This window comes from Ovis aries, chromosome 8 (genome assembly GCF_016772045.2).
Source record: "Ovis aries strain OAR_USU_Benz2616 breed Rambouillet chromosome 8, ARS-UI_Ramb_v3.0, whole genome shotgun sequence".
In the NCBI taxonomy this organism is placed as follows: domain Eukaryota; kingdom Metazoa; phylum Chordata; class Mammalia; order Artiodactyla; family Bovidae; genus Ovis; species Ovis aries.
Window position 1 is genome coordinate 15,023,455 of NC_056061.1, and position 16,930 is coordinate 15,040,384.

The following is a 16,930-nucleotide window of genomic DNA, read 5'->3' on the forward strand; positions in this document are numbered from 1 at the left end:
ATTGAGGGTAAGGATAAAAGATTGTAGGGAATTTTAACCTCTCTATGTGACCTGTGTTAAAAATCTATTGGAAGGAAAATCTATACAAGAGACACTTGATTTTGAAGTTAAATTATTTATGTAATTCAAGGCAAGAGATTACATACAACTTTTCAAAATGTTTTTATACTTTTAAAATATAACATCTGTTATTGAGTATGGCTTGTCGTGGTACTCATTTGTAAAAGATGTCATTTAAACATATCAAAATGAGATTTCATCATATACTTTTCTCTGCAAAAACATCTGAAAGATGCTGTATAGAAGCATCTCACAAATTACTCATGACTTAATTGTGTTCCTGCGTGCTAAGTCACTTTAGTCATGTCCAACTCTGTGTGACCATATGGACTGTAGCCCGCAAGGCGCCTATGTCCATGGGATTCTCCAGGCAAGAATACTGGAGTGGGTTGCCATGCCTTCCGCCAGGGAATCTTCCCCACCCAGGGATCAAACCCAGGTCTCTTACATCTCTTATGGTAGGTGGGTTCTCTATCAGCAGTGCCAACCTTTCTCAGAAGGGAGAGTTCTTTTTCAGAAAGGAACTGATCTAATATTTATATTTTTTGCTTAATGACAAAATGTAAATTAATACAAAAATCATTTTAACCTATGTTTTCAATTTCAAGGAAATATTGCAACATAGATTAAATTTCATATTTTTGTCTATGTGAGAATCTGTTACTTAATGTAAAGCATGTACTACAGGAATTGAATTTAATTTTCTTTGGCCTCCACTCCATTTTATTATTATTTTTACCTTTGCTTCTTCCAAACCCTTATCTGTCATATCCACTCCTATTAACTTTTCACTGTAAATCATTTTGAAGTGCTACTCTAAGTGGTTTTAAAGAGAGGATATTAAAAAAATGGGCCTCTCAAAATACTTCTTGGATAGAAAAGCTATTTTTAGAAAAGCTATTTTAGGGTCACAGTTTTTCACTATGTTGGTTACAACAAAAGTGGCTTACTGGATACCAAAATATCAGGTATTATCTCTAGAACTGAAGCAGTCTTACAAATATATAGTTATATGCTGAATTTTTCGAGAGAAAGAATTGGGAAAATTTTGTAATTCCAATTAGTGTAAGTTTGACAAACTTCATTTGCAAGGATGTAAATACAGTTTAGAAGTTAAGAATGAAGGAATAATGTTGCTGTATCAAACATTTCTTGACTTCTTGACCTCCTTGGATGTGTTACTTTTTATTTCTCGTATTGGCAGTATCTTCAATTTGAAATGAAATAGAGAGTAATAAAAACGATAAACTTGCAGGAGAAAAAAGGAATGCAGAAGCCTGTCAGAGCTTGAGTGGGTCTCCACTGTGATGATAACAGCTAAAGGTGACAGTTCTGACATCACTGAGTTTAGCCAGGTATGTTCAAGGCTGTTGGTCTAACCTGAGAGGAATGGGAAGTGACTTCACACTGGACCTAGAACACTCACAATGTAGTATCTTGAGTAGTCATCACTTTGATGAAGACAGTGACCTTTCTGCTGCTGTTTAGTCACTCATGTTTAGCCATGTCCCACTCTTTCAACCCCATGGACCACGGCCCACCAGGCTCCTCTGTCCATGGAATTCTCCAGGCAAGAATACCGGAGTGGGTTGCTATTCCCTTCTCCAGGGGACCCTCCTGACCCAGGGATCCAACCCAGTTCTCCTTCATTGCAGGCAGGTTCTTTACCGCTGAGACACCAGGGAAGCCCAATAACCTTTCTAGTAGATGTGAAAGCACGTTTTTGTTCATTATTTTTTAAATGTCTGTGCCTAGTATCAGCAATGCTGGAGACTCTGGGGCCCAAAGAGTCAGAGGGCTAGTAAACTCACTGAGAGTGCTTTTTGTTTCTAATGTGTCCTGGTTAACAATAAGCTGAATCAGTGTTTTGACTTTATATCCTTAGGAAATAGTTCATTATTCTGAATGATGTGAAATCTCAAGTCTCAACTGTTTAATAAGAATTTGCGTTTTCTCAGTTACATTTCTGCATATACGAAGCCTGATAACATAGTGGAGACAACCATTATTTTCTGACAGCATTCAGATCATTTTATCTTTTTGTCTTGTTTTTCTTCCCTGTGTTTCCCTTCCTCTACTGCTAATGGGTGGCTTGGGAATGGAAAAACACATCAATAGCTCTATTCTGCACTGGTAAAGTTCTAGGGAATTCTGTTTACCCTGAACAAAAAGAGTAATATCTCAGTGCATCAAGCAAAAATTATTGTGTAACTCAGAGCATATTAAATGTGCATAATTTGCTAATATTTTTCTTAACTTGAAAAAAATTTCACCAACAGAGAGAGAAGTGTTGAAACACTTAATGGCAGAAAAGGAGAAGCTAGACATTTCAAATGGAATAATTTCTTTAGATCTGGAATCACCACTATATATTATGAAATAACACCCCTCACATATCAAAACTAGATAGCAAGCCCATAAATGGCAGCACTGTGTTAATTATAGGGCTTCCCTGGTGGCTCAGCAATAAACAATATACATGCCAATGCAGGAGACACAGGTTTGATCCTTACGTTGGGAAAACCCCCTGGGGAAGGAAATGGCAACCCACTATGCTATTCTTGCCTGGGGAATTCCATGGACAGAGGAACCTGTGGCCTACAGTCCATGGGGTTGCAAAGAGCTGGATGCCACTTTGTGACTAAAAACAACATTAATTATATTATGTTTAAGATATTTCATATAATACATGCAAAATAATTTGTGTTAAAAGAATTTTATATTTGAGTCGGACACGACTGAGCGGCTAAACTGACTGAACTGATACTGAGTACTAATATGTGTAAGATATACACATCAACATATATGTAAGTGGAATTTTTTTCTAACTTAGGTAGAATTTATGACACTTAAAAAAATCCTTAGCTCAGATTAGATCCAAGTATTTAGATGTGAGTATTTTCTGGGAGATAAGAGGCAAGCACTGGTTGTTTCCTGAGTCCTGTGAAAGCAGTGTTTGGATTTCACAGGCTCTGGCAGTGTTGCCTGTGAGGACTTAGGGACTAAGTGATCCTAGGGTAATACTTATGGCAGTGCACACCTGCGGAGCACTGCCATGCTGTGCTGTGCTGTGGGTGTCAGTCCTCGCCCACTCTCTGTGGCCCCAGGCTCCTCTGTCCATGGAATTTTCCAGTCAAGACCAGTGGAGTGGGTTGCCATCTCCTACTCCAGAGGATCTTCGCAAGCCAGGACTTGAACCTGTGTCTCCTGCTTTTCCTGCATTGGCAGGCAGATTCTTACCATTGAGCCACCTGGGAAGCCCAGACTACCATATGTGTGAGTTAGATGATTCTGAAAATTCAGTCCGTTCAGTTCAGTTCAGTCGCTCAGTCGTGTCGCAAAGAGACACAACCCCATGAACCGCAGCACGCCAGGCCTCCCTGTCCATCACCAACTCCCGGCGTCCACCCAAACCCATGTCCATTGAGTCAGTGATGCCATCCAGCCATCTCATCCTCTGTCGTCCCCTTCTCCTCCTGCCTTCAATCTTTCCCAGCATCAGGATCTTTTCCAATGAGTCAGCTCTTCGTATCAGGTGTCCAAAGTACTGGAGTTTCAGCTTCAGCATCAGTCCTCCCAATGAACACCAGGGCTGATCTCCTTTAGGATGGACTTGTTGGACCTCCTTGAAGTTGAATTAATAATTACCTAACATTTGCTACATCTTTTACTTTTTTGTAGGTGCTTTACACCTAAGAGTGTATGTATAGTAAGGTTGAATGAAGCTCAATAAATAGCATCTGGCAGAGACTTGTGGGCAGAGAGTCAGAAGATGCCTACAAGCCTGGTTCTCTAGCCATCCTGTGGAGTGGCTCAGAGAGACACTGTTGCTCTTTTCTTCTTTAAGGAATGCAAGAGGTTGGCCTTATAGTTGGAGGGGTCACTCCTTTGGGAATGGATACCATGCAGTCCCAAACACCCCAGGGGCTACTGGAAATGACAGTCGCGCAACATTTGGAGACCTTGAGAAAGATGAGATGATACACGGTGCCTGCTGCTGAGGGGAGGAGAAACCACTAGCCCCAGATAGCAAACTGGAAAGAGCCCTTGGGTCATTCAAAATTCAAAGGCAATCTTGCTTCTCCCACAGTGACACTGATTAATTACCAGGCACTTTCTGATGTGCTTTGAATGTATTATCTCATGTAATACAGATGTCAGCCTTGTGAAGTATTGGTACTCTTATTGTCATTTTTCATTCTAGCAAACTGAAGCACAGAGTACTTTGGTTTTGTATCATACTGTATAATACTGTTTGCCAGAACTGGACATATTATAAATTGAGGTATAACAAGGGTAAATATAAAGACAATAGGCATAAGGGGTTGAGGTCTTAATTTAGACCAGTGACTTCAGAAAAGGAGACATATCAATGAATTTTATAGATATGGCAAAAGTTAATTTTCTCAACACCACACAGCCGGCAGGTGGCGTAAACACTAGGACTAAGTCAGATGAATAAAGTACTCACTCTGGTTGCCAAGTTTAAGAGGCTCCAAACAACTCAGTAGTTAAGATGCCAGTATTTTAATACCATCTCTAATATTTAAAGTTAAATGCAAAAAATTTTAAATGAAAAAATTTGGGATGGACAAAATTCTAAATAAAGACAGAAGCATTATTACTGATTTTTCCTTTTGTCTCTGTCTTCATTATTGCACAGTTCAGCACTAGATAGGAGAGCTCAACTTGAACAGTATCATTCTGAACTCAGAGCCCATGCTTGTAAATGTTGTTGTTTGCTGATGCTTCTCAGGATTTGACAGATAGAGAAGAGCCAATTATATGTAAGACTGATGGTCAAAGATAATCATGAAACCACAAACTTTGTTCTTTAGGAGTAAGGCAGATAAGATGACTAATTTAATTTCCTGTGTATGTTCTCATTTAGAAATGAAGTATCTGTATAGTTTGGCTTCAAAGACACTGGATGAATAAAAATCGTATTTAACTTAAAACCTTTCCTTGACTCTCTTGCATCTCTTGGCACTCTTTTATCAGTGCCAAGAATCCAATTACTGATTATAAGGAGGCTTGCATTCAGTGGTATATTTTTCTGTAAGAAACATAAGAGACAATTAAGAATGAGTTGAATATTGAGAAACATTTCTTATCTCATATAACAGAAGCTCAGGAAGTAGGGAGATTATTCCAGAGTCTCAGTGCCTTGGCAGTGTCTTGCTGAGATGTTGTATGAAATACATCATACTCTGGAACCCATTTTGAATTCATATTTTTGTTTGTTTGGTAGCAGTATTGTGTAGTAGTTGAGTCATGATCTGGAGAGAGCAAAATCTGGTTCCATTACTGACTAGCTATGTAGCCTTAGGCATCTTGTTTACATTCCCTCTGTCTCAATTTTGTCTTTAAAATAGAGATGGCTACCTCACTGAGTTTTTGAAAGGAAAAAGTGAGTTAATATACATTTAAGTTCTTACTGACAGGTAATATACACCGTAAAAGTGTTAGCTACTACCATTTTTATGATTATATTTTTATAGTGTATGTAATTTAACTCATGGAAACATGAGAGGTAGGAAAGTATGATTTAAAAAGAAGGCATCTATAAAAGGTTTAGTTGCATTGTATAATATTATTCCCACTGATGTAATTTGGATGTGATGTCTGAGAGAGGAAATCAGAATTAACATGAGGACTGCTATCTTTTTTGAGATATGTCTTTCCCTATATGTTTTTAAAGTTGTTGTTTATTTGACTGAAAATCAGAAGCTGGTCTCAAGCCAGCATTTTTTTCATAAAAATAATGCAGTTTGATGATTTTAGAACCATACAATATGCATGTCTGTAAAGTATATATATAGTGCATTTAAGCATAAGGATAATTAAACTATCTATTTTGTTGGATTTTATTGTGAAGTTCCTCAGTGAACACTTAGAAAGAAGAGGAATGGGGAAATGGTCTCAATCTATTCAAATCATAAAAATCCCATTTGCAATATCCTTCCATTAGATATAAAATATACTACTGCTAAAAATGCCTTTAATGGTGCCAGGACAATCCAGTTTCTTACATACAGTTCTTTTAAAATTCTCAATTGCAATTATAAAATTCCACTTCATTTCCTTTCTCTAAGGCTTAGTCTCACCTTTCAGACTACCATATCTTATTCACATGAAACTCTCCAGCGTGCAGTGAAATAAAGTCCAAAGAGTGAAGTTATGCTGTCACTGATTCATGGAGGTACATTTCCCTGGGACCAGTTGTAACTTGGCATCCCTGTGATGGGCTGTGAATCCTCTGAAACAGAACATAAAATTAAAATTTTGCTCAGAAATCTCCTCTCTCATATTATTTCCCCTCTCTATGGGACCTTACCCATCAGCATAAAAATAGAATATTCTTCCCTCTTGAACAATGCAAACAATGGAAACCCCACTATGGTTCCAGTCCTTCGACTATTGCCCAATCTCTGTCATTTACTTTACAGTAAAATATATTTATATCTGTAGGTTCTTCCCATTTGGCCTGAACGTATTTCACTGAAATTGCCCTTTGAAGGTTACCAGTGACAGCCTCATCATTAAGGCTAAAGTTCTATTCTAAGTCTTTGTCTTTCTTGACTTATCAGCAACATTTGCCAACTGCTCACTTTATCCTCACTGAAACGATTTCTTGACTTGATTGCTAGCACATTATACTTCCTTTTCTTCTTTCCTCTCAATTAATCTGTCTCTGTGTCTCTTTGTCTCTGTCTGTCTCTCGTCTCTCCTTCTCATAATTCATTGATGATTTTTCCTCATCTCTCTGATCTGCCTATCTTCTAAATGTTGGACTGTTCCTAGCTCCACTTCCTTAGTGATCACATAGCTTTGAGTTCTTTCTATTCTCTGTTGAACTTCCAAGTTTCCATCTTCATCTAGAACTTCATTTTTGTAGATCATATAAAACTACACAAATGTCTACATCTCTACCTAAAGGTCTAGTCGACAACGCAAATTTAACAAGTTTAAAAATTAGCTACTCAAATACTCGGCCCAACAAACCCTACTTCTCTCTAGTTCTCCCCACTTCAGTGAATAATAGTTCCATTCTTCCAGTTTCTCAATCCAAAAGCCTTGAAGTTATTCCATACCTCTCTCTTTCTCTCACATCCAGCAGCCCATACTGTCAGTCTGTGCCATCAATTCTGTCTTTTAAGTACGTTAAGAATCCAGTCAGACCTCATCACACACAGTTATCACCTTCTGTATGGGTGATACAGAGATCACCATCTTCTTCCTCTTGGATTATAGATCGTTTCACTTGGCTCCTTACTTATCTTCCTGTTTCCAACCTGGCATTCTTTCAATCCTCAACGAGGCAAATGAAGTTATATAAATCAAATCACTCTTTCCTCTGCTCAAACCTTCCAATGATTTCCTATCTTAATCAGAGCAAAACTTCATTTTGGCATACTTAACCTTTAGATAGTATAATATGTTGATATAATTCTTATCTCTTAAGATATCAAAGGGAGAGAATCCCTGAAAAGCTTAAGTAGTTTTTAAAATTAAGAAAAAACATAAATCTAAAAGTTAATTATAGATTGTTGAAAAATCAGATACAACTCAGACCATATTTCTGGCTAGATCACATTTTCAATCAGATCCTAAAGGCTACCCTTACTCCTTCAGAGCAATTTTCATGTAGCTAGAATGAGAATAACAACACGTTGGAAACCCATAATATGTCTATTTACTTGCTTACATTTTTAATCTTTCATTTTACAAACAGTTTATACCCCTTAGGATATAAGAAAGGGAAGAGTTATAGACTTCAGTTTTTTCCTAACACTATCCACTGAAGTTACTGGAAGTTCAAATGCTTTTTTTTATTTTTAGGTGCTGGGATATCTAACAAAGATAAAACAATTGAATCTAGCTGGAATTTGATATGATTCCTACCTTGACAATTCTAGATATTTCCTGATGTATCACAAATCATAATAAATGGACCTATCAGTTTTACTTTGGTCACAGCTATCTTAGTCAACTCAGAACTTACTGTTTGTCTAAAAATTTACAAAGCCATTTTCCATGATGCTGTCCAGTACAATATAGACCAACAATGATTTCTTCTGTTCCACAGAACATCTGTAACTCAGGATTGCTACAATTTGGATAACATAATACACATTACTTTAATTCATTCTTAATTTTTCCCTGTGCTGAATGCTTACTCGGATTATAAACTTCTCAAGGGTAACCCTATAGTGTTTGGTACCAGATGTACCCAATAACTTCTCTTTTTAATTGAACACACATGTATACTACCACAAAAATTAATTTCTGTTTATGAGCAAAAGAACTATTGCCAAGCAATATTTAAATTGATGAAGTTGACACTTATTGTGTTAAAAGGATAAATCAGGAAAAACAGCTTTTCTTGGTTTCTTTGGGAATAATTGCGAAACTTTTCTTTGTTTTTAATTACTTTTAGCAAGCTCTATTTCCAAGATTGGCTCAGATCCTCTGAAACTTGTACATGATGCGGTGGAAGAAACCACGGACTGGGTCTACGGCTTCTTTTCTTTGCTGTCTGACATCATCTCGTCCGAGGGTGATGAAGAAGATGATGATGATGCAGAGGAGGACGCTGATAAAGGTACATAGAGTGCAGAGACATCCAGCTGCTGGGACTGCTGTGATACGTGTGATAAGAGTTAGCTTAAGTCTCTGCACAGATGTGCGCTTGGGTCAAGCTAAACCAAAATGAACACATTTCTGAGTGCAAACAGCCTGTCAACAGGCTGCCAAACTCAGTAAATTGGTCTTTATATGGCTTTCAACTTATGGATTATCTGCCATTATGGCAAAGATGTCAAAATTAAATGCTATATTAGAGTAGTACAGAGAGATTTATTAAGCAAACCTACAAAACCACAATAGAAACTCACATTTATATGCTTTTTCAGGAAAGAAATAGTTACTATTTCCCAAGTTTGAAATAACAATAGTAAGACTAAATATACATATATATATATATGTTATACATATAATTTGTATTCATAAATATCAGAAAGCAATCCTACTAAAATCATGATGAAAGTAAATTGATTGAAACAAATGGAGGTAAATGTCACAGCAATTATGCAACTAACCCACTTACTCTCTCTGTTATATATAAATGAACAAAAGGAAATAACAAACTTAAACCACATGTAAACTTCTACTGAGTGGATATGGAAAGATCAAGCCTTGTGATTCTGCCTTTTAGATGACATTTTTAAGATCAACTTTGCTCATCAGAACTTACATATTCAGCCTTGACTACCAGGAAGCTCTTATTATTTTAGCCCTTTCTACGACTTTGTCTAAATTTGTATTTGTTTGGCCTCTGTCAGAGGTTGAGATGAACAGCAGAGAACTGAAATGAACATGATATACAAACCATAATGTATAATTTGGATAACTGCCACAATTTTATTGAACTCATAAAAGTGAAACTATCTCAAAAAAAATGTACATAGGCAAAGTATATATTAAAGCTTGGAATTTGGAAGGCAAAGTAATATACAGACTACTATTATCAAAATTAATAGATGTTTTATAAACAAAAGAAAATGGGGAAATTGAGAGGCAATTTTATGCTCCGCTGAAAGTTTTTCTAATTTACTGTTTTTGTCTTCATTTAGGAGAAATAGAGGAGCCTCCCTTGAAAAAAAAAGGTTAGTTGTTTCACCTCTGCAAAAAAAAAGTATTTTTTATGGTATTGTTAGTTTTCACCATGACTCAAATAGATTTTACTTAGTTCTGGGCTTAATTTGTTTTTTTTCTTTTTCTTCAGTTATTATCAGTATTTTATTTAATTTTAGATGATAACTATAGGAAAATGTGGCTGATATAATGTGGAGGAGAATAATCTTGGAGGCAGTATATATCATGTGTCCTCACAAAGCAGTTGAGTCATCTGAGTGTGGTTGGATGTGGTTCACAGGGATCCCTTGAAGGAATAATCAAGGTCTTCAGTCACTGAATGGAATGGTCGCAAATCCAAAAGATGGGAGCAATATGACTGGGAAAGGGAGTTAGAACCATGAAGAAAAAGACTCAGAGATTTTACAGGAAGGGGTAGGAATTATGTCTAGAAGGCAAAGTATATTATCCTGAGGTTTATTTTGTATGAGAGAGAAACATAGAAATCACTCTTAATGCAAGTAGTTATTGTTCCATATAAGTAATTGGAGACGGCAATGGCACCCCACTCCAGTACTCTTGTCTGGAAAATCCCATGGATGGAGGAGCCTGGTGGGCTGCAGTCCATGGGGTCGCTAAGAGTCGGACTCGACTGAGCGACTTCACTTTCACTTTTCACTTTCATGCATTGGAGAAGGAAATGGCAACCCCCTCCAGTGTTCTTGCCTGGAGAATCCCAGGGATGGGGGAGCCTGGTGGGCTGCCGTCTATGGGGTCGCATAGAGTCGGACACGACTGAAGTGACTTAGCAGCAGCACCAGCAGATGATGATCACCTCACTGTTTGGAATAAATTCTGCTTAGTGTATGTATGTTAATTTGGAAAATTTGAATTTATAACTTGTCCAATAAATGAAAAATTAAGTAGTGAAACTCAAATGTGGGAATGCCATCTAGAAATGAAAGTGTTTATGAAGCTATTAAGAGGAGAAAGGATGGGTTTCCCTACAAACAAATCCATGATGAGAACCCAAGAACTCAGACTTTGTCATCAAATCTGGGTTTAGAGACTCTAGACTAGTTTATAAACTTCTTGGAGTAAAAAGTAAAGCCTTTTTATAGCTGATCTCCAATGGATAGTGCATAGAACATAGTCAAAGTTTAATATAATGTTACTAATCATAGTCTGGAAATTACCATTTATGTACATATTTAGTCTATTTAGATGTGGAAAAGAGGAGGATAAATGTTTTCCTACTTATAAATTAAATTCTATGAGAATCTCATATAAGATCACATTCTTCATAAATCAATATCTAGTATTTAATCTGTTCATTACTTTTGATTTGAATTTCCTGGTGGGATTATTAAGTTTTTAAAATGTTTACCACAAATGTCAAATATACATAAAGCTGTTCATTGCTTCTTAAATTATTGCCTTGCTTTATCAAATCAACAGAGAAACTATTAAATAATTGTTTAGGATGCTTTTTATAAATGTCAGTAACGATTGTTAGTTCAAACAGTCTAAGGGGTATGTGTGTTTAAAACCATGTACACTAATGCCTTCAAGGATTACTAGAAAGAGAATTGACTAAAATCACCTGAATATATTTTCTTAATACTATTGTTCACAGAGTTACATGAGAAAATGGGCATTTAGAGAAACACGTTATACATCCTACCTTGTTGCTGCTGCTGCTGCTGCTGCTAAGTCGCTTCAGTCGTGTCCAACTCTGTGCGACCCCATAGACGGCAGCCCACCAGGCTCCCCCGTCCCTGGGATTCTCCAGGCAAGAGTACTGGAGTGGGGTGCCATTGCCTTCTCCCCCTGCCTTGTTACAGAACCTATATAATAACAACCCTTAGTTGAAGTGGACCAAAGGAAATATATTTCACTACAATTAACATATTTTATTTAAAACCTTTTCTTTTGTAGAATCATCTTAGAAACAATGAGTTTTTAATCATCATGTATTAACTTACAAAACATTTGTAATACATATTCTGCTTTTAAAAGCATATTTTTGTATTATTATTTGGGGAGAGATTCTATAAGCTTATCTCTACCTTATGGATTATTTTATAAATTTCACATTTTAAAATTGTGTTTTAAGAATTTTTTATTGTTTTTCTATAATCTAAAATTATATTCTCTAAAAATATTTAATTTTTACCTGTCTAAATGAGTATTAATCTTTTCATTAGTATTCTTTCCCATTCAGATAAATTGAATAATATATAGCCATTTAATACTACCTAAATTATGAGGTTGTGGCATGTTTATTTAACTGTCCTATGTCTATGTGAAACATTTTTTTTACATATGCTAAAAATGTTGGTTTCATTTGCCCAGTTCCAGCTATTTTTACCAAAATGAAAAATCAATTACCTTGTTATTTATGAGTGAAGTTTGCAGTTCTAATTTGATAAGGAATAATTGTCCAGTCACATAATCTCAGGTTTATAGGATTAATTATTAAACAGGTTATTAATATGGATGGTGCTTTAGAATCTGCTCCTCTGTGGTTTATGTTATATATATAAATATAACTTTAGGATATTAAATGTAGTACCTCAGTTCAGTTCAGTTCAGTCACTCAGTTGTGTCTGATTCTTTGCAACCCCATGGAGTGCAGCACACCAGGCTTCCCTGTTCATCACCAACTCCTGGAGCCTACTCAAACTCATGTCCCTTGTATTGGTGATGCCATCCAACCATCTCATCCTCTGTCATCCCCTTTTTCTCCTGCCTTCAACCTAGTGTCTATATTCTTTACACATATTTATTTTTCAGCTTATCAAAATTTTTAAATATTAAGTTCTATTACCAAACACTCCAGGATGAGGAGCAAAGGCACCGAATCAGTATAAAATATATTTTTTATCATTTGATTACTTAAAACTTCTAACTAAAAAAACCCAATACCATTGTAAATCACATCTTCCAGAACAATACCATGCTATGTATGGTGGGTGTGCTTGGTTTACCTGGAATCACCCTGTTCAGTGGTATTCTTCACAACAGGGTAAACATGGACATGTTATTATCACCCCATCTTCTAAGGGATAAATATGTGCCAATAGCATTAAAGGAATCAAATTAATTTCTATGCTTTCCTAAAACTGATCTCCCCTAGAACATTTCCAGAGTTATCAAATACTTATTCTGTGTTACAAAATAAAGAAGTGTCTATCATCCATCATCAAATTGCTAGAATGCCAACCAAAGAGACCAGTAGGCTGTCCTGTCCTGTCTTGCATATATCCGCTAAAGGAGAGTGGTGTTGCTGATAACTCAGTTTTTCTGTGTCATGATGGGATGGTGTGAAGTAAAAAATACGGTAGAGTGGAATACAGGAGCAATGGCAAATTTCATTTCATGATTTTGCCTTTTATTTAGCTGAATAATGTGAAAGAATGCATTGCTCTTGAGGGAGAGTCCCTTGAGAACAAAACAAAAAGAATATTCATAGGAAATAAATACTGAAAGCTAAAAATGGCTTTTAAAATTTTAAATGTAAGCAGTTCTTTTCAGTTATTTTCAATATTTGTTCCCAGGAAGTATGACTGCTTTGAAAAAAACAGTACTTTGAAACAACCAAAGCAGTTTGAGTTTAACACTGATTCTTCTAAATTTAACTGGATATTTTCTAAGGCAACCAAACTGTTAAAGACGTGTTGAACAAACCCATGATGTCAAATTTCTGTGATTCATTTCAGACTAATTCTGAATAATTCAAAAAGAAATTTAAAGCCTTATTTATGTAATTATATTATGAAATATTTAATCTAATTGAAGTCAGACCTTATCATATTTTATTTAATATAAAATGCTTAATATTTTGTGAAGGGCACAGCAACCCACTTCAGTGTTCTTGTCTGGAGAATCCCATGCACAGAGGAGCCTGGCAGGCTACAGTTAGTGGAGTCGCAAGAGTCGAACACGACTGAGCCACTAACACTTTCATTGACAAAAAATTAAATTATATACTATTTGCAGGACCAATTCACTATGCGTATGTTCATATATATATATATATATATATATGAATGTATGTATATATTTGTGGGCTTCTCTGGTGCCGCAGTGGTAAAAAATTGACCTGCCAATGCAGGAGATACAAGGGATGCAAGAGACATGGGTTCAATCCCTTGGTCGAGAAGATAGCCTGGAGTAGGAAAAAACAACCCATACTAGTATTCTTGCCTGGGAAATTCCATGGACAGAGGAGCCTGGCAGGCTACAGTCCAGGAGGTCACAGAGAGTCAGACATGACTAAGCCACTGACCACATACACATACACACACACATGTGTATATATATACATAACACATTATGTATATATAATGTATTATTCATTATTCATTATAATAATATGTATTATTCATTATGTGTATTTTCTACCTCCTATTAACAAAAATCTCACTAAATGCTAGTTGCTCAATAAATATATGTAAATGTATGGTTTTAATATATATTCTCTTTTGCCTATAAATTTTTCCCATGAAACCTAACAAAATTGTTGGAGTTATTTCTTTTATATTTAAAACTTTAAAAATTATTCCCTAAAGTGAAGCATCAGAATTTAGTATACTCCTCACATATATATTTCTGGAATATCAAACTTTCAAAAATACTCTTAGCTTTATAAACAATTCAAAATTTTACCTGACATTAGTTCAAATAAAATAATATGCAGTAGAATAATGATTTGTTATATTGTGTAATTTATTGTAAAATGAACTTATTATATTAAATCCAAATAATTTAAACATTTTCATCTATTTTTAGTAATTTATCTTCCAAGTATGTTATAAAATTTATCGCTTTCATAATAATTTCCTAAAAGTACCTGTTAAAATTGTTTTTGAACTGAAAAGCAAAATTATTTTTATTTTCAACAAGGAGTAAGTTTGATTTGTTCCATGTCCAGTTCTTTCTGTTGCTTCCAGACCTGCATACAGTTAGAACTGGACATGGAACAAACCAAAATTACTCCTTGTGAAAAAAAGAAAAACCAGACTGGTTCCAAATAGGAAAAGGAGTACATCAAGGCTGTATATTGTCACCCTGCTTATTTAACTTATATGCAGAGCACATCATGAGAAACGCTGGGCTGGAGGAAGCACAAGCTGGAATCAAGATTGCCGGGAGAAATACCAATAACCTCAGACAAGCAGATGAGACCACCGTTATGACAGAAAGTAAAGAACTAAGGAGCTTCTTGATGAAAGTGAAAGAGGAGAGTGAAAAAGTTGGCTTAAAGCTCAACATTCAGAAAACTAAGATCATGGCATCCTGTCCCATCACTCCATGGGAAATAGATGGGGAAACAGTAGCAACAGTGGCTGACTCTTTTCTGGGGTGAGGGGGGGCTCCAAAATCAACTGCAGATGGTGATTGCAGCCATGAAATTAAAAGAAGCTTACTCCTTGGAAGGAAAGTTATGACCAACCTGTGAGTGAGTGAAGTCGCTCAGTCATGTCCGACTCTTTGTGACCCCATGGACTGTAGCCTACCAAGCTCCTCTGTCCATGGGATTTTCCAAGCAATAGTACTGGATTGGATTGCCATTTCCTTTTCCAGGGGATCTTCCCGACCCAGGGATCGAACCCAGGTCTCCCACATTGTAGACAGACACTTTACCATCTGAGCCACCAGGGAAGTCCCTAGACAGCATATTCAAAAGCAGAGACATTACTTTGTCAACAAAGGTCCATTTAATCAAGGCTATGGTTTTTCCAGTGGTCATGTATGGATGTGAGAATTGGACTATAAAGAAAGCTGAGCACCGAAAAATTGATGCTTTTGAACCGTGGTATTGGAGAAGACTCTTGAGAGTCCCTCAGACTGCAAGGAGATCCAACCAGTCCATTCTAAAGGAGATCAGTCCTGGTGTTCATTGGAAGGACTGATGTTGAAGCTGAAATTTCAATACTTTGGCTACCTGATGTGAAGAGCTGGCTCATTTGAAAAGACCCTGATGCTGGGAAAAATTGAGGGCAAGAGGAGAAGGGGGTGACAGAAGATGAGATGGTTGGATGGCATCACCGACTCAATGGATGTGGGTTTGAGTAGACTCCGGCAATTGGTGATGGACAGGAAGGCCTGGCGTGCTGTGATTCATGGGGTCGCAAAGAGTCAGGCATGACTGAGTGACTGAACTGAACTGAACTGAAGTTTGATTTGAGTAAGAAACTTGAAAACAGAGGCTGACTTTGCCCATTAGTTAACATAGCAAACATTTTCCATAAATTAAGTGAGCAGCAGCACCAAAGTTTAGATGAAATATACCTACAGCAAGAATTACATCTGAAACATAAAGCATATCACTTTTTCAAAAATTATTACAGTTTACAAATTTTATTGAGTTGTAATTAACATACAATATTATGTTAATACAACATAGTGATTCATTGTTTTTATGCATTATGAAATGATCACTGCAGTAAAACCAGTTATTATTTGTTGCTGTACAGAGTCGTAACAATATTGACTATATTCCCCATGTGTACATTATATACCTCTGATCATTTATTTTACATTAGAGGTTTGTACCTCTTAATCTCTTTCATCTATTTCATCTGACCTTCGCCCCCACCCTGCCCCGCCCCTTGTAGTCTCAAGTTTGTTCTATCTATTGGAATCTAAAAAACAAACAAAACAAAGTAGAAACAGCAAAAACCAAGTAATCCAATCTAAAGAATGGGCAGAGGAGCTAAATAAATGATATTTTTAAAACAAAGTTTAAAATATGTGTCCATTTAGCATAGGCATCTTAGCATTTTTCTATTTCTTTTTCAAAAGTAAAATACTGGTTACTCTCAAACCTAATTGATTTTTCTTTCATATTTTTGAGATTGCATAAGCATTCATAAGAAGTATAATTTTTATTGAGGATAAAGCTTTTTAACTTTTTTGTACTAACATGTCTAAGTACAACATAATGGATATACTTATCTCTTTTTACAGTTTATTTTTACTTAAACCTTGGTCTGTAATAAGTTTGCATATAATAATAATCATTACAGCATTTATTTTCCTTTAGATATGTGATTTTAGGAGACAATAGTTGTCTCTTTAACAAGAAACTACATCTTATAATGTCATTTCCTGACATTCAACTTTAAAGATAAGGCAGAATACTTTTAGTTCTTCAGAACCATACGTACTCATTTTTGGGGGAAGGAAAAATTGGTCTTCCTTTTCACGGATATGGAGGCCATATGAG

At 36.1% G+C, this 16,930-nt stretch overlaps 1 protein-coding gene across 50 annotated transcripts in view; it reads left to right on the forward strand.

Annotated features, from left to right (window-relative positions):
• The window catches only part of TRDN (triadin), a 406,058-nt gene that overhangs the window by 75,714 nt on the left and 313,414 nt on the right, over window positions 1-16,930 (forward strand). For all 50 annotated transcript variants that reach the window (XM_060419417.1, XM_060419418.1, XM_060419419.1 and 47 more), the window contains exons 3-4: window positions 8,501-8,665; window positions 9,696-9,728. In XM_060419417.1, coding sequence (XP_060275400.1) covers window positions 8,501-8,665; window positions 9,696-9,728 — 198 coding nt within the window. The remainder of the gene's footprint in view (window positions 1-8,500; window positions 8,666-9,695; window positions 9,729-16,930) is intronic.